Source organism: Pipistrellus kuhlii, unplaced genomic scaffold (assembly GCF_014108245.1).
Source record: "Pipistrellus kuhlii isolate mPipKuh1 unplaced genomic scaffold, mPipKuh1.p scaffold_m20_p_8, whole genome shotgun sequence".
Lineage (NCBI taxonomy): Eukaryota > Metazoa > Chordata > Mammalia > Chiroptera > Vespertilionidae > Pipistrellus > Pipistrellus kuhlii.
This window is the reverse complement of record NW_023425584.1, coordinates 32,914,532-32,937,125: the sequence shown is the minus strand read 5'-3', so window position 1 is coordinate 32,937,125 and position 22,594 is coordinate 32,914,532. Positions and strand designations below refer to the sequence as shown.

At 37.3% G+C, this 22,594-nt stretch overlaps 1 protein-coding gene across 1 annotated transcript in view; it reads left to right on the top strand.

Annotated features, from left to right (window-relative positions):
• ADAMTS19 (ADAM metallopeptidase with thrombospondin type 1 motif 19) overlaps positions 1-22,594 on the top strand; it is a 190,991-nt gene that overhangs the window by 35,343 nt on the left and 133,054 nt on the right. Inside the window, exons 3-6 of the mRNA XM_036424499.1 lie at positions 2,888-3,053; positions 10,251-10,423; positions 11,977-12,060; positions 13,417-13,574. Of these exons, the coding sequence (XP_036280392.1) occupies positions 2,888-3,053; positions 10,251-10,423; positions 11,977-12,060; positions 13,417-13,574 (581 nt within the window). The remainder of the gene's footprint in view (positions 1-2,887; positions 3,054-10,250; positions 10,424-11,976; positions 12,061-13,416; positions 13,575-22,594) is intronic.

The window sequence follows — 22,594 nt, the reverse complement described above, 5'->3', positions numbered from 1 at the left end:
GAAAGAGGTTAGGGGAAGAAGACTTGGAGAGAGAGAGAGAGGAAAAGGGAGTGAGGGAGAGAGAAGGGGACAGATGGAGATGGTGTAACTATTATTTTATTGGGTCGGCAGCTAAGTAATTGCGGGTTTCACACACATATGGCTTCAGTTGAATTTTTAGGTTTGCAGACGTAGTACAAATGTAAAACACATTTTGTTATTTGGTAGTTGGCTATTCAGCTGTTAATCAGTGAAAAAAGTTTTTTGATCTGTTTTGTAGTTTTCGTTTGGCGTTCGTTGAAAAATGGAAAATCAAAAGGAACATTTTCGTCATATTTTGCTTTTTTATTTCCACAAGGGAAAAACGCATTGCAAGCTCATAAAAAGTTATGTGCTGTTTATGGTGACGAAGCCTTAAAAGAACGGCAGTGTCAAAATTGGTTTGCCAGATTTCGTTCTGGTGATTTTTCACTCAAAGATGAAAAACGCTCTGGTCGTCCAGTTGAAGTTGATGACGCCCTAATCAAAGCAATAATCAATTCGGACTGTCACAGTACAACACGTGAGATTGCAGAGAAGCTTCATGTATCACATACATGCATTGAAAATCACTTAAAACAACTTGGCTATGTTCAAAAACTCGATACATGGGTTCCTCACGAACTGAAAGAATCACAGTTAACGCAACGCATTAGCAGCTGCGATTTGCTAAAGAAATGTAATGAAAATGATCCATTTTTAAAACGACTGATAACTGGCGATGAAAAATGGGTTGTTTACAACAATATCAAGCAGAAAAGATCGTGGAGCAGGCCAGGTGAACCAACTCAAACAACATCAAAAGCTGATATTCATCAAAAGAAGGTTTTGTTATCAGTTTGGTGGGATTACAAAGGAATTGTCTACTTTGAACTCTTACCACCCAACTGAACGATCAATTCTGATGTCTACATTGAACAACTAACGAAATTAAACAATGCAGTTGAAGAAAAGCGGCCCGAATTGACAAATCGAAAAGGTGTTGTATTCCATCATGACAATGCAAGGCCACACACATCTTTGGTCACTCGGCAAAAATTAATGGAGCTTGGTTGGGATGTTTTGCCACATCCACCATATAGTCCTGACCTTGCACCATCTGATTACTTTTTGTTTCGATCTTTACAAAACTCCTTGAATGGTAAAAATTTCAATAATGATGATGATGTCAAATCGTACCTGATTCAGTTTTTTGCTAATAAAAACCAGAAGTTTTTTGAACGTGGGATTATGATGCTGCCTGAAAGATGGTAAAAGGTCATTGATCAAAATGGGCAATACATTACAGAATAAAGTTATTTAGTTCCATGAAAAAATTGTCTTTGATTTTCTTTAAAAAATCCGCAAGTACTTAGTTGCCGACCCAATATTTTAAAAATATTTTTATTGATTTCAGAGAGGAACGGAGAGGGGGTGAGAGGTGGAAACATCAATGGTGAGAGAGAATCTCTGATCAACTGCCTCCTGCATGCCCTGCGCTAGGGATCAAGCCTGCAACCTGAGCATGTGCCCTGAGCAGAACTGGTTCATAGGTTGACACTCAATCACAGCTATGCTGGCCGAGTGGAACTGTTCTTCTAGTTCTTCAAAATTTTATTTGTGATATAATAAAATGAAATTGATGAGGATTTTTAGATTACTTAAGGTATTTTATAATGTTAATTCTTACAGAATGATATGAGATAGCATATTCGCAATCACCTGGACTTTTTGTATGGAAGATGCAATATATTTTAATCATTAGAACAAAGCAAAAGAAAAAGCTTCTTCTATACGTCTAAGGAAAATGTACTTTTTAAAAATGTAGATTTATTTTTTTTTACTATTCAGCTTGGAAGAATTACTATGTCTGAAAAAGTAATTATATTATTGCTGTGGTAGGTATATGTGAATCAAATTAAAATGAACTATATATAATTAATGCAAAGCAGAATTATGAACTTTGATATTAACAGATTGGGTATGAATAAGCAGGTTCTAAGGGATTATTCAAAAATAATTACTAAAGAGTTAACAGTGATCAATTATATATATATATATATATATATATATATATATATATATATATATATTACAGTGGAGTAAAATAAAATTGAAAAGATTAAGTCATATGTTCTATGTGGAATATTTTCCTAGCTATAATGCAAATTTATTCTAAAAAAGGAAAGAAATGACTAGGCTTAGCTTCAATATAATAAAAGGATACCTACTTGTTATGAGTTCTTTTTATTGATCATAACCACATTTTACAGTTTTTAGCCCTCTGCCCACAATTGGCGAACTTTAAAATCCATTTTCTTGGCATTGAATGAAATGAAACTTGTTTATGTAAGTGATGCTCTTTCTTCTCCTGTAATTTATTGTTCATAGGTTTTCAAAATGTTTAGTAGAAGGCCTTCAGAATATTTTACATAATGACTCTAATGCTGTGTCTCTTATGTTTGCTTTGATATGTTACATGACTTACTTTGTTAAATAATGATTGTCAAAAAGCTGGACTATGTCTCGTATGCAATTAAGAGCTGTATTGCTCTTCTGTACATGCCGTCCATGTAAGTGAGCCCATGGGTCTCCCAAAGTGAGCCTTTAACATTCCAGAAGTTTTACTGTGCATCTGTTGCTGGCATCTCGCCTCCCACCCACACAGGCTAAGACTAGCTAAATGAAGTTTTTGCTAGTGTAATAAAGTACATAAAGATGAAGTAATAAAATGGGAAGACAGTTACTTTATTATGCGGTTGCCCGAATAGCTTCCCTAGAAGAATGCATGCACATATGTGAAAGAAAATAGTGTGCGAGTTAGGGGAACCCAGAAAGTAATTTATTCAAATGGCATTTCTTACATGTCTCTTTATGTTATTCATTCCAGATGGGATTCATACAGCTCAATGAAGACTTCATCTTTATTGAACCACTCAATGATACAGTGGCGATAACGGGTCACCCGCACCGGGTGTATAGGCAGAAAAGGTCCGTGCAGGAGAAAGTCACAGAGAAGCCAGCTCCTCACAGTCATTTCTGTGGTATTGTTTCAGGTAATGCCCTCTGAAAGATTTGACTAACTATTCAATGTGGGGGTTGGGGGAACAATATGAGATGGATCTGTCAAAAAATTCTATCCGTGCAGCCATCCATTCATTTACTAGCTTTATCTTTTTTCTTTGGTTAATGGCAATTAAATATATTTTCAGTCCATTTTTTAGTTTTCTGGGAACTGCCATCTTTTAATATCAAGAAATATAAACTCACAAGGACTTCAGAGATTAACATATAATATGCCCCACGTCTCTCCTATATTGTGAAGTGTTTCTCTTGGGATGTGGGTCACCTTGCTGGGATAGACATGACACTGGGAATCCTGAAGCTGATCCTGTGAGCTCTTGGTTTGGCAGAAGCATCTTTTTAAAAAATTTTAAACATTTTACCCATGTAAAACTCATCTTGGAGGTTAAAATTATCAGAGGGACCGGAAGAAGGGTAAACATTTCTTTGGCTTTTATTCTCAGTATCAGCATACCCTCAACCTGGCAGTTTCAGAGGCACAGACATTCCTAACCCCCAAACCCTGTCTCTGCCTGTCTGCTAGCACTTCACAGACATGAAATGGTGACTATTTTGTGCACTTTCTTACTTCCTTTGGCAGAGCTCTGTGGATCAGCAAGAATGGCCGGGAAATGAATGATTCCTCTTACATAAGTAGGATCTGGAAGTCGTAGCCAGCATCCAGCAAATAATGAGTTTCCCTCGGAACAATTTTAAACATCTAAACCAGACATCTCAGTGAATATTCACTGATATTAGATTAGAATCTGAGGAAATATGAATTTATTGAAGAATTCTTGGTGCAAAGACTTTAAAATTTGACTTTCAGATTTCAAATTAGGTGTAAGTGCCAAGATATTAAGTCTAAAGTTGGTTGTGGTTTTGAGGCTGTTTTGGATATATGAATTTTGACAATAGTAACTTTTGCAGAGGCCATAGGATGTTCATATCCTCAGGTGCGTAGGGTGTTTGGATTCAGGAAGAATTACGATTTGTTTCTGTTTAGATATATTCATCTCAAGTTAATCCGTGGTTTCTGTTTTATTTTGTGAAAGGTCATAATATCAGTCTCTTTGGGAATCATCTTCAAAAGTTGTTAAGTGAATCTCTGTCACACCACTCAGTGTGCATGATCAAGTCAATTTAAAAAAGACACATCTCTCTTCTCTATTCTAAGAACTATAGCACAAGGCATGTAACAGCTGAATGGATGTCATAGCACTACGAACAAGCAACAGAACAGCTTTTGTACGGTGAAATGACAACAGCAACCATAGCTTGAATTTAGTCCATCTAAGGAGATAGCGTTGCATGAGTTATACTGTAGTAAATTCCAGCTGCTCTAGACACCCATGTATATGGGTCACAGAAAGCAGGCTTTGTGTGCATCATTATGTAGGGGGGAAAGATTGCTAGAAAATTTTTAATCTTAATAGGTTTATAAAGCATAAATACTTGGTTCACATTTGACAAGCATTTCTCATGAAGTTTTAATTATTATTATTAATATTTTTTGGTTAGGCATAACTATTATAGGTTAATTGACCTATCTGTACCAAGCAGTTGCATACAAGAAATGCTAAGCTGTCATCAGTTGGATGATTTACTGAGCTTACCTTTTTTCAGTGGCTTTTTAAGAGCATAGAATTAAAAATATCATTTTAAAATGAACAGTTTATGAAACAAAATATTTATTTACTTACACTGAGATGTCTACTTGGAGCTCTTATTTCAGGCTTATATATTCACATATTAAACACATGATTCAAATTTGAATAACATTACAGTATTTGCCTTTGCACAATCCTATATAATAAAAGCCTTAATATGTAAATTGACCTAATGGCAGAATGACCAGTGGAATGACTGGTCCCTGTGACACACACTGACCACCAGGCGGGCAGATGCTTAGTGCAGGGGTTGTCCCAGCCCAGAGACCCCAGGCCAGCCATGGCAGGTGCCAGTAGGGGCCCTGAGATCTCTCCACCGGTCACCCTGCAGAGGGAGGCGACTGGCGGCGGCAGTGGCGGGATGGGGGTTGGGGTTGGTGCACGGGTGGCCGCCAGGCCAGCCAAGGCAGGTGCCAGTGGAGGCCCCCCAATTGCCCCACAGAGGGAGGCGACTGGTGGTGGTGGCAGGGGGCAGGGCCAGTGAGCCGGTGGTGCCAGGCGGGCCAAGGCAGGTGCCTGTGGGGATCCCTCCCGATTGCCCCAATGACCACCCCACAGATCGGCCCTGATGGCTGGCCAAGCCTAGGGACCCTATGCGTGCACGAATTTCATGCATCGGGCCTCTAGAGGAATCATAAAATTTATTTGTATTCAACTTAGTCTTTGTATGATTTCCCTTCTGCATTTTGAAGCCTAAGTACATTATGTTTACATTTATTTATTTTATGCATATTTTCTCAAAACGGGGATTTTTTTATACTTTAAGACAACCTTGTTGTATTCTTTTATTAAAATTAATGTAGGGGAAGGGAAGGCACATAAGGTTGAGGGTCAGAGGCCCTGAGTTTAAGGCACACCTCAGTCCCACTCCAGCTAGGTACTCTTTTTCAATTCTCTTAAAATTTTGAAGTTTAGCTTAATTATTTGCAACATAAGCATGACCAGTCACCCCACAGTGATATGGAGTTAAAAGGCACAGCTCATATTCTCAGGAGGCAACTAATGTATTATTTTATTTTAAATATTCTATTTAGCCGAAACTGGTTTGGCTCAGTGGTAGTACATCGGTCTGCGGACTGAAAGGTCCCAGGTTCGATTCCGGTCAAGGGCATGCACATTGGTTGCAGGTACATCCCCTGTAGGGAGTGTGCAAGAGGCAGCTGGTCAATGTTTCTCTCTCATCGACGTTTCTAGCTCTCTATCTCTCTCCCTTCCTCTCTGTAAAAAAATCAATAAAATATATTAAAAAAAAAAGAAATGCTTGATTCTAAAAAAAAAATTAAAAAAATTAAATATTCTATTTATTGATTGACTTGAGAGAAAGAGAGGAACAAGGGGAAGAGGGGAGGGGAGAGACAGAGACATCAGTTTGTTTTTCCACTTATTGATGCATTCATTTGTTGATTGTTGTGTGTGTCCTGGCTGGAAATCGAACCCACAACCTTGGCATATTGGGACAATGCTCTTACCAACTGAGCTACTGGGCCAGGGCATCCATGTATTATTTTGGACAAACTGGTAAAGGAGTAATGACACTGTAGTGCGGTAAGAACTGTGACAGCCTCAGTGCACAAGATCTCAGGCTTCACTGGTGGGGTCTGAACCTCAAAGACCAAATAAAACTTAGCCACCCCGCAGGAGGAAAAGAGGACAGAGTGTGCAGGCTGAGTCTGGACTTTGCGGTCAGACTGCCTGTTTTCACATTCTTGTGCAATCACTTCCTAGCTTGGTGACTTTGGAAAACTTTATTTCTCGAAAGCTCCATTATCACTTCGGGATAGTAATACCCAAAGCTCAGGGCTGTTGTCAGAATTAAATGACATTATGCTTACAAATGAAAAACATGTGTGAAGTTTTTAGTGCATGTCGTTAGTTGGGGAAAGCATTTAGGCAGAAGGAACAATGGCATTGTCTCGAGGAGCTGAAGACAAATGTCTTCAATATGGCCACAAGATACAACCTTGGGAAGGTAGTCATCAACTAGATAATGCAGGGACTTATGTGCCATGGGAAGAAGTTTATCTGGAAGGCAAAATGTTGTCTCTGAAGACTTTAAGCAGGCAAGTGACATTATCAATATACATTCCTTAACGTTTTAGTATAAATCATGAGTATGTCTAGGACTCAGACCACTGATGAAATCATTTCCATGCACCATCCATAACTGTTGTGGAGATTATTGTCAGTATGTGGAGGATAGTATGGAGATCATACATTGAGCCCCAATGAATACACGTTTTAACATGAACTCTCTGACTGGAAGTGTGTAATATCAATTACGTTGTCTTTATATTTGCATATGGGTGGAAAATGGCCTCAAGATTTAGGAGATGAAGAATGAGTAAGCATAGTTGGTGTAGACAATGAAGGCTTCAAAGGAAGCAACTTAATAAAATGATTACTTCAATATGCATGATCTTCACACCCAGTGGCTAACTTGTATGATGGCATGTATGATGAAGTTAAGATTCCTAAGAAACTTAGATTTGTTCCAAGTAGCCTATCCTACATAATAAAAGCACTAATATGCTAAGTGTCTGGTCGTCTGGTTGGCCATTGAACCAATAAAAGTGTAATATGCTAATGATATGCTAAGGCCACTCAACTACTCACTATGACATGCACTGACCACCTAGGGGCAGACACTCTGACCGGTAGGTTAGCTTGCTGCTAGGGTCTGGCCTATTGGGACCAAATGGGATGGGCCAGACACAACCTGGAGCCGCCCACAGTCCCTCCCTGGCTGGCCAATCTCCTACGTCCCTCCCCAGCTCCAATCATGCACCAGTGGGGTCCTTTAGCCTGGCCTGTGCCCTCTCGCAGTACAGGACTCCTTGGGGATGTCAGAGAGCCTATTTTGTCCTGATCCTGCAGGCTAGGATGAGGGACCCCACTGGTGCATGAAATTATGCACGGGGCCTCTAGTCTATATAAAAGCCTAATATGCAAAGTGTTCCCTCAGGAGTTTGACCAACCAAGAATTCAATCACTTACTATGATGTGCACTGACCACCAGGGGCAGAATTAAGGAAGGCCCTGGCTGGCAGCTGGCAGCTGCTAGGGACCCTACCCATGCATTAATTTTGTGCATTAGGCCTCTAGTTTAAATGCAACATGCAAATATGGATGCTGCATAGTGACAGTTTGGGGCCAACGTAGCTGTCAGTAGCTGCGGCCACAAAGGGAAGAAACTTGGTACAAAGCCCCTCTCATTGTGTGACTATCTCTGTGGTTTCTTTTGGGCTCTCATTTTATTTTTCTGTCATCTCTCCATGAGTGTGTCTTCTTCCACATGCACGCCCCCTGTATGTAGGAATTTCCTAGGACTTCCTCCTTTTCTTTCTATTTCTCACTCCACATTCCTTTTTGGAGGGATATAATCCAAATCTCACCTACTCTTTTGTAATTGGCTTCTTGTGCTCAGACTTACTGTTAGGAGGTTCATCTATATTTTTGCACACTGCAGTAATTGGTTTATTTTCATTGGTATACACACCGAGTGGCTAGATTATTATGATCTCTAACTGCATAATAAACTGGCCACTCAGTGTATATCTTATATAATAAAAGGCTAATATGCAAATTGTCCCCTCAACCAGGAGTTCGACCAGCAGCCAGGCCGGCCAACCATCCATGTGCTCTCCCTCTGGCCAGGTTGGCCGGGCTCCACCCATGCACGAATTCATGCACTGGGCCTCTACTACACATACACACACACACAGACACACACACATACTGAGTAGCCAGATTATTGTGTGTTCAGAGATTGTAATAGTCTGGCCACTCAGTGTAGCATTTCATTGTATGAATAGGCCAAAGTGTCTTTATTCATTTTACAATTTTTAAAAAAGATTTTTTTATAGAAAGAGAGGGAGAGAGAAACATTGATATAAGAGCACAACATAGAGAAAACATCGATGTGAGAGTGACACATTAATCAGCTGCTTCTTGTACACCCCCAGGGGATTGAGCCTGCAACCTGGGCATGTTTCCTGACCAGGAATCCAACCAGGGACCTTTTGGTGCATGGGACCACGCCCACCCAATTAAGCCACACCAGCCAGGGCTATCCATTGTACTATTGATGGTTATTTGAACTATTAAGAATAATGCTGCTCTGAATAAATCGTACATGTGATTTGCATGCATTTTTGATGAGTATATATTTTCAATCATAGATCATTGGGTGTGCAAATGCTCAACCTTAGTGGTTGTTGCCAATCAGTATTTCAAAGTGTTTATCTTAATTTAAACTCCCAGCTCATGTATGCGTATAGGACTTCCAGTTCTTGCCCCCACATTCTCATTGACACCATATAATCACCTCTTTATTTTAGCCATTCTAAGGATTTAATTACTTTAACTTATTGTAACTTCAATTTTTATTTTCTTGAAGACTAATGAGATTGAGCATCTTTTAAAAAAATATTTTTATTGATTTCAGAGAGGAAGGGAGAGGGAGAGAGAGAAAGAAAGATCAATGATGAGAGGGAACCATTGACCGGTTGCCTCCTGTACACCACACACTGGGGATCGAACCTGCAATCTGGGCATGTGCCCTGACTGGAATCGAACTGTGACCTCCTGGTTCATAGGTGTCGATGTTTAACCATTGAGCCACGCCGGCTGGCAGCATCTTCTCATATGCTTTTCATTAGCCATTTGGATATCCTTTTAGTGAGAAATCACTGTTCTAGTACTTTGCCAGTTTTCTAATTGGTTTATCTGTCATTGATGTAGAGCAGCTTTTATTTCTTTATTATGGAAAAAACATTATAAATATCTTCTCCAACTTGGCATGCTTTTCATTATGATAGTGGCATGTTTTAATAAACAGAAATTTTATATTTTTATGTACTTAAATTTATAAATATTTTTATTTGTGGATACTGCTTTTATATGGCCCTGTTTGAGGAATTTTTATTACCCTAAGGTCACACTTCTATATGATCCTGATGGAAGGCAGAACCAAATCCTTTGTAAGCCATGCATAATGTTTTAGTCATTAGGGATGTCTGACTGAAATTAGGATATGTGGTGAAATCACTTAAGGCACTTCTTGCAAGTAGACCTTTATTTTGTTACTGGTCTCCTAAAGAAAATCATCTACCTTTTGTTTATTAGGTTATCTTATTTATACTATTTTTTTCATTTATTGAGTTGTTTTATTTTTATTAATGTGACTTATTATAAGCCATCACCAACTCTAGAAAGTAGGTGTTAGTATTATTCATTTTACAGATGAGGAAACTAAGGCTGATGCAGTGATGTTAGTTCTCCAAATGGTAGATTTAGTAAATGGCAGAAGTCCATTCTGTCTTGTTCCAAAGTCATACTCCCATGCCAGATGCCCTTTTAGGTTCCACATGTGAAGGGGACTTACTTGGTTTTGCTCACCATAGTATCATCATTACATACTGGTATTTGGTAAACATATTTTGAAATTATTGAATAAACAGATTATTAAAATTTACTTTGCCAAGATGGAGGCACATGTGAAAATTCATTTCTCTGTTGCAGATAAAGGAAGACCTAGATCTAAAAAAGTAACAGAGAGTGGAAGAGGGAAACGATATTCATACAAATTACCCCAAGAATACAACATAGAGACTGTAGTGGTTGCAGACCCAGCAATGGTTTCCTATCATGGAGCAGATGCAGCCAGGAGATTCATTCTAACCATCTTAAATATGGTAGGCAAACTTTAAAGTGCGCTTGGAATTTTTTCAAGAAAACTCTAAGGAAGAAATGTGTGAGTATAATGAAGTTCTTTAAAAATTCATTACTGTTCCTTTCTTTTATTGACACCAGTAAAAAAAAAAAAATCTTTAGGTTTAACACATTGATCTGTCTCAAAAAAGATATCAACATAATAATTCACATCGTCTAGTAAAAACAACAACCCTATATTGTTCATTGTGATGTGGCAAAACTCCATTAGTTTTTTCTATCTCTCTCTTTTTTTTGTGTGTGTGCCTGTCTTTTCATTTTCATTTATAAAGGCCATTTGTTGAAGTGGGCAGAAATGTTATAATATTTTTTTTATATGTATGGTCCTACCCACAATACTCTGGATTATGAGGTAGAATAAAAGTGAAGGTTGATAACCCATGGAACTCTTATATAGGTATGTAAAATTAGATTTCAGTTATAATACTAGTGGATGAGTAAAACCTGATAGCTAAGAGCTAAATTTCTAACCAGCTGAACCATTTGTAGCTAACTTCAGCTGGCAATATCCGGACTGCAGAAATCTAGTTTGCACCTAGCATCTTATGGATGCATACTGCCTCGTGAATCCTTTGACGTAATTGTGTATGGTTTTGAGTAAACCTCCTTCAAGGCAGAATTAGAAGGTCATAGTGAAGCGTGATTCTAAGGGGGAGAATAAACATCAATAAAAGCCAGAGGCAAATGTCCATTTATAATTCCAGTTACCATATATGGGTGAGCACTACTGATTCAAGAAGAAATATGTCATGTTTTTGTACAATTTCCATTTTTTTTTTGTTATTTGTTTTTTTCCCCAGCAAAAAGATTTTCCCACACTGCAGTCATTTCAGTGTATGTTCAGCTACCCCTGAACACTCCACCAACTTTCAACTAATGCTATCTCAGAGCATGGGCTTGATGTGTCAGGATTATATTTTATATTCCAAATTAAATAAATGCTAAATTTTACAAAAACTCAACACAACACATAAAAATTCACCTTGCTTTCCAGCATTCAACATGCACCGTGTTTTGAGAAAACCTGTTATAATGATGGTCTGAAACCCTTAAGCAGCCATGACCCACAAACGTGTCTTCATGGGATCATTGAAGGGAAGAGCTTTGAAGTTGTGTCTCTATTTGACAGCTAGCTGGGGCAAGAAAAAAAGACTCCAAGGAATGAACTGGGAAGTGGCATAAAGCAGGCTGAGTTTTCAGGACTGTTTCTCAGAAGAAAAGAAGACTCTGGCATTTTGTGAATTGAGAATTAAGACAAATTTTAGAGTTTAGTTACCAAAGTCCTTCTTTTCAGTATCATAAAAGCCACCCTTCTCTCAGCACCCCATTGAAATGCCCAGCCTTAGATGAATTTGCTAAGTTACTGCTTATTTAAGCTAATTTTTTAAGTACTTCAAGTTTTAAATATATATAAGATTTCCCAACTAAATGGACACTGCTCCCATGTCTGGGCTTTTAGAATAATTAAGATGTTTTTCAGTTTTATTTTAGGATTTTTATTTTTATTTGTTTTTAGGTTTTTAACCTTTTCCAACACAAGAGTCTTGGTGTGCAGGTCAATCTTCGTGTGATAAAGCTTATTCTGCTCCATGAAACTCCAGTAAGAAAGTCTTGAGTTTTTTGTTCTGAATTAAGTGGGTGAGAAGTTGTGTTCAGCTGCTTTTAAGTAAAGGGAATATTAGCGATGTACTTTTTATTGACTTAAAATCCAGAATCACTTAGAATATACATAAACTGGTCTTTAGTTTTGGTTAATGCCTCAATTTTTATTCCAAAAAATGGAATGTTCTTTGTTTCCAAGGACATGTGACCACAAACATTAACTTACTAAAAGTAATTTTAAAAAGTCATATTTAATGACAGTTTTATTTTTTCCTCTAAATATGTACATGTAAAGTCTTTTCTTATCTGTAAGTCATTTTAAATGAGGACTATTCTGTGACATAATTTTAGCATGCTGCTTAACTGGTACTTTGTTCTTAAATCATAGAAATAATGAGTTACAGTGGTGCCTCACACAACGAACTTAATTTGTTCCAGGAGCAAGTTTGTTATGCGAAAAGTTCGTTATGTGAAACGCGTTTTCCCATAACAATACATGTTAAAAAAATAATTTGTTCTGTAGCATAAAATATGCTAAGATGACATAAAAAAAGATAATTTTTTTGTTATTATTTTTATTTAGATACATCTAAAAACATAATTAAAAAAAAAAAACCACACACATTTTTTTAATTTTAAGACAGACTAAGTAGAGTCTACCGAATCTTGCACATCTTCATCCATTTTCTGCTTTTTGGCCGATGGTTTCATGAAAAACCTGAAATCACCTTCCTGCTTTTTTTTAGAAGCCATGATATAAAAAAAATATTGAGTTTAACTTAAAAGGACGACTGCTGTGATACGTGCGTGATTTAATTTGTAATGAAGAACGATTGCCGCGATACGTGCTTAAATTAAGCGCAGTGACTAACGACTGCCTGCAGTGCCTGCGCGGAAGGATGCAATACATCGGCAGCGATCGTGGAAGCTCGGGCGAAGCAGTCGTGGAAGCTCGGGCAAAGCGGTTGTGGAAGCTCGGGCGACTTCGTTGTGTGAAACGAAGTTCGTTGTATGAATCATGAAATGAAGTTCGTTGTGTGCAGCGTTCGCTGTGCGAGGCGTTCTTTATGCGAGGCACCACTGTACATGAGTTTAAAAGTTACACATTCTCAATATTCATTGAACTTCTCTCTCTTTTTTCCCCCTGAAGAGCATTAAACAGATTTTGTAATTATTGTACCTTCACAAAGTTCTAAGATTTTTACCTCAGGCTAAATTAATCCTTAATGTCTTCCAGGTTCTAATTAATGTTATGGTCAGCAGTTTGCTTTAGTAATTCATGGCGTCCCCTCAGTTTTTAGTGTTTTGTGAATCTGAGGATAATTTGCCTTGAAGTGAAATCTCTTCTTTACAGGCAGATCTGTATATTGGGCACCACGGAGAGAAAATGCTAGAGAGTTTTTGCAAGTGGCAACATGAAGAATTTGGCAAAAAGAATGATATCCACTTAGAGATGTCCACAAGCTGGGGAGAGGACACGTCTTCTGTGGATGCAGCTATTCTTATAACAAGGTAAATCTCCCAAACCCACTTAGGACGTCCCTAATTCTACGGCCATGCCAGTAATCCCATCAATCCCTGCACCCAATGCGTTTATTCTAGATTTTGTGTTCCAAAAAAAAACCACACCAAAAACACAATGATGTTAGTCAGTTTCCCTCAATTCATCATCACTGGTTTTTGAACTGCCATTCATTGGGTGGCATGTTGACAAAACATTTGGCTAGTTAATTTTTAAATAAAATTTTGTTTCAATTTTTTATGTGAAGTTAGTCATTGATAGTGATAAGTGAAAACTATGGTTTAATTTAGTGGACCTTTGAATTTATGGGCCCAAAATATATATTTTTTCAGTCATCACTATATACAGTAATTTAATATATTAAATTTAGACGTTGACAAACTTTCTCGAGAAAAATGTTTCAATTAAGTTTTGAGGTAATTAACTTGAGCTATGTTGTGAATGTCTGTAGTATTCACAAGCTTTGTAATGCAGCATTACGTGTAAATATAAGGAAGTGAAATAATGAGTAAAAATATACTATCCAGGAGCATTCTATATTAAGAATTATTGGTAAATACATCTTACTTAGAGCTAGTAAAAATGATGATAATTGTTCAGTAACAACTTAATTTTAGTATCAATAGTGTTGACATTTCATATCACATAATACACAGTAACATTTAAATGTGATTTTTTAAAATGAGTCTATTAAATGCATGATAACTTCTGTTGCCGAATCATAAAAAACTGTACTAGCTATACATCTAAAATAATAAAAGTGTAACATGCTAAGTAGACCAGACCTCCTCCCAGACGGCCTTCCGGACGAAGCCGCCGTGGTGGGGGCTCTGTGTAAGAGAAAAAAATCTCTGTGTAAGAACACGTCTAGACTTCCAAAGTTAGTTATAGCTGGTGCTGGACTACTGTTATTAATCAGCATACAACTGTAAAATAAATACTTATTTGACATCTACTTTCAATCATTGGAGAGTGTAAGGCTACAACTCTTGAAAGAAGGAAAATTTATTAACACCAGTCAATCCAGCTTTTGCCTTTTGACAACTGTCACTAAAGGAGTGAGGATATATTTTCCATTGATCCTAGAGAGAGTGGAAGGTCTGGGGGGTGGGGATTGGACCCAGGTGCATGCCCTTGACTGAAAATGAACCCATGGCCCTCTGGTGCGCAGGCCGATGCTGTAATCTCTGACTAAGGCACAATTAAAAAAAAAAAAAAATTCTCACCCAAGGATATGTTTATTGATTTTCAAAAGAGAAAAGGAGAGAAGGAGGGAAGGAAAGAGAGAAAGAGAGAGAAAAAAATTCATATGAGAGAGAACCATTAATTGGTTGTCTTCCATGTGCTGTGCCCTGACTGGGAATTGAACTCACCACGGAAGCCATGAAGCCAGGATGATTTTTGTTGACTGCAAGCTGAAATCTAGGTAGAGCACAGTGGACTCTTATGAAGGGAAATGTGCTAAGAAGTCTGTGTGCAGATTATCTGTGAGACCTTTGAAAGACTAATTGGAATATACTACTATATAGATATAAACTGCCCAAAATTTATCAGAGTGCTGCTGCTATGGAGTTTAGATTTAAAAAAGATACTAGCAACTGAGCAGATTCAGGCCATAAGAGTAGGACAACCTTGATAATACCTTATTATTACACCTGACATTTAGCTAAAAAAAAACAACACAGAGGAGTATGCTTTTCTAGTAGAGACCATGATCCAGAGAAATGCCTGCCCTTGACCTGCCCTGACAAAGCTGAAACCACACCCCAATAAGATCTTTAGGGGAGACAGAGTTTGGAGTCCCACCGATTTACAAAGGCTTGGGAATCATTTTGAGCTTTGATAGATCCTTCCTACCAAAGAATAAACTCAAATAGACCAAAGTTCAGATTGATTAGCCATTAATTGAACTGCCTCCTACAATAAAAGTTAGTACTCGAGGAAGATAACAGAATCTCAGATCTCTATATTATCTACAATGTTTAAAAGATATAAAAATTAGCCAAGTAATGAAACATGAAAATGTGACCCATAGTCAAGGAAAGTATTCAATAGAAACTGACCTTGAGATAGCTTAGATGTTGGATTTACCAATTAACTTAGTTGTAACTGGAATCTTGTGAGAAGCAAATGAGAATGGTTTAAAAAATTATTTGAAGATGTAATGGCCAAAAATTTACCCAAACTTGGTAAACATTTATAGACATAAGCATATCATAGGAAAATGGTGAAAACAGAATTAAAAAAATTTTTTTTTTTCCCAGAGAAAAGAGATACATTACACAGGGGAAACAATGCTAAGATCAATGACTGACTTCCCATCTGAAAAAATATTAGTCCAAAAGATAATGGAGTGATCTTTTTATTGTAACGGTACTAATCCTATCAACAAAAGTTCTTAATGAGTCCTTAAGGGTACTTTGTTAATCTGTGAAGGAGAATTCACTCACAAATATACACCAATTATCTATAACTAACATCACACTTAATATATACTTTTAAAATTATAGGCAAAAAAGGTCTATATCCATTCATGTTATTTAACAAGTAACTAAGATTCAATTCCTTATCTCATATTTTTCTCAATTCTCTGCTGAATTTTCACAGATAATTAAATAATTTAAATATATACTTACATAATTTTTTTTTATTTTCTACGTTACATTGTTAGGATTGTTAAATTATACTATTTAAATTATTTTTATTCAAATTGTTTATTAGAGTTGCTATGATACATTTTGAAATCATGCATCTTTTCTATGGTGGAGGTCCATTTCATGATATTTCAGAGTGATAGGGTAAGTTTGGAAAGATGGTCATTTTCTTTCTATTTTTCTTTTGTTAATTCTCATCCAAGAATATTTGGATTTATAAATTTTTTGTTATTGTTATTTTTTTTTAGAGAGAGTGGAAGGAGGGGGAGGGACAGAGAGAGAAACATTGATGTGAGAGAGACACATCCATTGGTCGCCTCCTACATGCGCCTTAACCAGGGCCAGGATCGAGTCTGCAACCTAGGTACCTGCCCTTGACTAGAATTAACCCGAGATCCTTCAGTTTCTGGGCGGAGGTTCTATCCACTGAGCAAAACTGTCTAGGGTGATGGCCATTTTCAATCACTTTATTTTGGGGGCCCTCTATGAAATCAGCTTATACTAAAATCTATCTTGTTTATGACTTGAGGCATTTTTTATTTGAATAAGATTAAAAATACTACTTAACTCTAATAAAAGTTTAATGAATTGCTTTTGTTAAAATAATAGAATAGCAAATATTGCTATTAGTGAAGATGTTTAGGATCCGTAGGGAACTTATTTATTTCTTTACTTTTAATATGAAATTATGTCATGTTTTATAGTAATTCTGTATGATAAGGTTCTTAAAATATATTTTATTTTTTATATAATACTACATATTATATTTCTGAAGGAAGAATTTATAGTGACATATAATCTATAGTATTAGTTATGATCACGTAAGTTATTGTATGTGGTTAATTTGAACTTCTAACCTGTAACCACCACTCTGATATAGACAAATTAGATTTCCAGAATGCATTAACCATGAGTGATTTTATATTTTTATTGCTTGATTGATGAAATCTGTCCTTCTTCTTCTCATAATGTAGGTTTTGGAAATACTGCTTAAGATTTGAGAGGATAATAATTAAAATAATACATATGTTTTTCTTACTAAGATTTTAATACATTTATTACAGAAATTTGAGAAATACAAGAGTAAAAAATAAAATATTAGCCTGTAATTCCACTACCTAGGAGTAATTATAGGTAACATTTTAAAGTATATTCCTGCAGCTTTGTTATATATTTGTGTTGCTAAATACATATATTTATATTGAGCTCATACTCTTTATTCAAGTTTTGCCTTGCCCCATCAATATTGTGACATTAACTTCCTTATCTACAATGCCATTTTCTCTTCAAAACTGAGTGAAAAAAATAATATTCTACATCTAATGTATTTTCTTCTGTGATAAAGCTTTAAAAGTCACGCTTTCAAAATTAAATTAATTGGAGTGGCTAAGGTTCCAAGTGTACATTTCTATGAAACCTGATTTTGTATATCGCATTGTGTGCCCACCACCCAAAGTCAGTCTTCTTCCATCGCCATATATTTGACGTCTTTTATCCATTACTACCTCCTCAAGCCACTTTCCTCTGAGCGTATGAGCTTTTGTTTGTTTGTTTTCATTGTTGGTTCATTTATTGCTTTCAGTTGTATATATCACATGTGAGTGAAATCCCATGGTTCCTAACTTTTTCTGACCGGCTTATTTCGCTTAGCATTATATTCTCAAGAAAGATGAAATAAAAGGCACAATTTAACCACTCTTCATTATTTCCCTTGCTGCCAGTCTTCACTAGCAAGATATCACAGGAGTTCTCTTTAAAAAAAAAATTGTGTGATGTATTGAAGAAAATATAAGGAATAATAAAATTATCAGCTGCCTGTTTACCACTCTGTAGAAGAAAGAATATTATTCATTGAGTTTAAGTGCCCATTTTATTTCCAATACACTAGAGGCCCAGTGCATGAAATTTGTATACTTCTTGGGGGTGAGGGGTATTCAGCTTGGCCTGCGCCCTCTCGCAGTCCAGGGCTCTCACAGTCTGGGACCCCTCACTCCTTACTGCCCTCCCGCAGTGAGCGCAGGAGCCCTGCCATCACCGCTGCACTTGCCAGCCATAAGCCTGGCTGAGTGGGGCTTCCCCTGTGGGAGTGCCCTGATCACCAGGGGGCACCTCCTGCATTGAGTGTTTGCCCCCTGGTGGTCAGTGTGCATCATAGCAACCGGTCATTCTGCCGTTCAGTTGATTTGCATATTAGGGTTTTATTATATAGGATATTTTCCCTTAAAAATCTAGTCCAAACATTTTCCTTGTTTAGAAACAGTTCTTTAGGAAACACTGTTGCATAATTCCCAAGAAATGCATGAATATCTTTTTATGGTATAAATTTCTCAAAGGTAACCAGTGTTGAGTTGGTATGTAATCTAAAGAACATTGTTTCATGTGATACACAGTTTTCTTTATTTTTTCTCACTCTCTACTATGTTTTGTAAGTCCTTTCATGACATTAATTGTCCACAGAAGCTATGTATATGTTTCTTTACATGGCAAAAGGGACTTTGTAGATATGATTAAGGCTGTTGAGAGGGGAGATTATCCCAGAGTATTTAGATGAGTCCAGTGTAATCACAAGAATCTTAAAAGATGGAGAAGGGAACAGAAGTCAGAGTCAGAGAGACCAGACGATGCTCTGCTGCTGGCTTTCACAATTGTGGAAAGGCTCCGAGACAAAGAATGCAGGCAGCCTCCAGCTGCTGGAGAGGACAGGCCCACAGATCCCACCTCCGAGCCTTTTGGAGAAATGCAGCCTTGGTGACACCTTGATGTTAGCCCCGGAACACCTATCTTTGGCTTCAGAGCTCTAGAACTATAAGATAATACACTCCTGCTGTTTAAAGTAAAAGTTTGTGGTGATTTGTTACAGCAGCAAAGGGAAATGATATAACCATATTGGTCTATATTTATATAACTGCTTTATATAAATCTAATTTATATTACTGTTCTATATTTGTGCAACTTTTTTGTTTTTTTCACATTTAAAGTAAAACATAGAAACATCTTTTTAAAAGAATATATTTTATTGATTTTTTTTTTTACAGAGAGGAAGGGAGAGAGATAGAGAGTTAGAAACATCGATCAGCTGCCTCCTGCATATCTCCTACTGGGAATGTACCTGCAACCAACATACATGCCCTTGACCAGAATCAAACCTGGGATCCTTGTGTCCACAGGCCGATCCACTGAGCCAAACTAGTTTTGGCCATAGAAACATCTTTGTCTATTTATGGTTCTAAACATGTGCTACTATTTACTTGGGGTGATTAAATAGTACTTGTGTCCTGGTCGGGTTGCTCAGTGGTTGGAGCACCATCCTTTACACCAGGGGTGGGAATAGTCTGGTCTGCGAGTCATAGAAAGCTCATGAATTCATTTGGTCTGGCCCTGCCAAGGCATTAGCGGTGAGTTAAATAAGTGTTTGACCAAATACAGCAGGTTAAGTTTTAAGTTGGTAATTTTGTATGGCCTGCTAATGATATTTATATATCCAAATGGACTTTGGCAGAAAAAAGTTTCCCCACCCTTGTCGTACATCAGTGGGTTAAATTCCTGGTCAAGACACACACCTAGGTTTCGGGTTTGATCTCTTGGTAGGGGTACATATGGGAGGTAACTGATTGATGTTTCTCTCTCACATCCATATTTCTCTCATTCTCCTTTCATCTTTCTCTAAAATCAATAAATATATCCTTGGTGAGGACTAAAAAAAAATAGTACTTGCTATTGTGTTTAGAAATATAATCTTCCAAAATAATCTTCCGTATAGTAAAATGCTCATAAAATGCAATCAAATTTCATGTTTAGCCATGGGCTAGGTAGGGTAATACAATATATTAAGAGAATGAACTGAAGGTAATAATATCTAAATAATATTCTCCAGGAACACAGACAACAACCTGTATTTAATAAATTCAATCTGAAGGATCAGGTCAATTGATAAAATCATTATTCAGTCCCGGATTTCTAAAACTTGTACTGCCACATGACTAAATATGTATTCTCTGTGCCCAAATTATAATTTTCAAAGCTAAAGACAAAATAAGGCAGTATTACTTCTAGTATGTCTTTTAGTTATGGATAGAAAACCCGAGCTTCACTGTTTGTTAAACAGAAAGCTAGTGGAAAGCCTTTTTTGTTACAGTTTTGCTAAGCCATGTCATTTCCTGGAAAACATTTTATATCCCTCCTTTGTATCCCTCCTCAGTCCTTTAGCAGAAATGGTGACTTCAGGCTCTTACACCCAGATAAGTAGATCTTAGAATAAGACTTAGTAGGTTGCTTCTGGGTGTGGTCTCCCTCCCTCCCTCCCTCCCTCCCTCCCTCCCTCCCTCCCTCCCTCCCTCCCTCCCTCCCTCCCTTCCTTCCTGTAAGGAGAGTGATGGGAATAAAAATCTGTGGTTGGAAATAGGAAGAGACCTGTGGAAGACTATACACATATTAAATATTAATAGGCACTGACCAGTAATTCTCCCTGGCGTCCCCTGTGGAGGTAAGGCTTATACGGTGGGTCACTTTTTCTCCGTAACAGTAAGTTCAGTGCGGCAGCAGTGGAAATCAGCCCTCTGAAGGGGATGTGGCCTGGCACCATTTGGTCAGGAAAGTCTAAGTGAATGGTCTGACTGGAAAGAAGAATCTCTTTTTAGTTAGTGTCAGCATAAAGATGATCAGGTCTTTAGCTTTGCAAGGAACCTGTGAAAAATAAAAATGTTACTCTCCATGGATTTCACGTGCCTATCCATATATGACAAATGAGAGTCATATCCAGCCTGGTTTCTAGTGAGTGATCATCTTAGATAATCATTAAAGGTTGTATGTTATGGAAAAACATTAGTAGGAAGAAATTTTAGCTCAGTTATTAATTTTGGTCTCCACTCAAATGAGTGTTTGTATAAACCCAAGCCTATCTGCAGTAATATCTTGGTTGAAGTTGTTCTGTGAATACAACGAAGTAAATAGTTTTAAGCTGACTTAGTGCTTGTGGGCTCATGGTAACAAAAACACAAAACTGTCAACTCTGATTTCTTGGTGTAATTTACACGTTTCTCTTTTAAATCAAGGAGAAGGCCTGTGTCTGTGTCTCTTGTAAACACCCTTTAATTTAGAATTTCATTTTGTTAATGATAGTTTTGCCATTCCTATTTACTGAATTGCTCCTGGTTTATGTACAGCACTTCTGAAAGTTAGTTTCAAACTAATGACATTGGCAAGTAAGATAGCACATTTAATATTAGAAATGGCAGAAACATATTAATTTAATACAAATCATAGAATAATATTTGAATGAGTCATTTATAGGTATAACCCAGGGCACTATAAAACTCTACAATGAGACTTATTCTCAGATGCATCTTCATTCTTGGAAATTAAAGGCTATATTTCTTTTTTTTTTCAGTATAAATCAGAACTTAAGCAGAATTTATTGGTTTTCCCAGTTGCCAAAGTCTAACAGTATCGTTTCCATAAACTCGCATAATGAAACTCTATGATGCAGACTTCAGGCGCGCTGAGCCAGCATGAGCCAAAAATTAGAGAATTTGAATTCACATGATCACTGGTCTAGGCAAACAAATCCCCTAGCCCCCCAATAAATCTTGGAATATTATGAAATTAAGGATATGTTTTGGTCCTCTGGAAAGAAACTGAGGATTACAAATGGCAGTCTGACCTGAAGTTTTGAAGTGCTGCTGACAATATGTTCATTCGTCAGTTGTCCTGAGAGGTATTTCCAGAGCTTTTGGATAAAAGACCTTGTGTTTTTCGAAAAAAAATGTGCTTTCTTCATCTGTTTGCTAAGCGAACAGAAATGGGCTGTGTGAAGAACGAAGTGCCCTTGACAATAAGCAGTGCATTTGTCATAGTTTTATCATGTTGTTTAGTTACAGATGCAGTCCCTTGCGTCACATTATGTAAATCAAATAGTCATGCTGCAGCCTCATGCATGATTAGATGATGTATGCTTAGAAAAAGCACATAAAATCCCTTTCCCCCCTACATCTGAATATACTTTGTACTCAGTAATCCTTGGCCCTGAGGTGAAGATTTGATTTTGTGTGCTTCTCTAATTTTCTGCATTATCCTATTATTCAGTATCATCTGCTTGGGTGTTTCTCTCTCCATTTGCTGGCAAAATCAGCTGCGAAACAGAACTATCCATTCTCTAATGCAATTCCCCTGGCTTCTTTCTTACTGATCCTGGGGCCCTTATCACACTCCAGAGGTAATCGTGTCCATCCTCTTTGCCTTCAGAATAGAAACCTATGTTATTTATCTTTGTAGTCTTCCTCTGATCCAGTCGATGCTTGGCATATAAGAGGCACTTAATGAATCCTACCATATCCCGTTGTATAGGTAGGTTGTGTGCT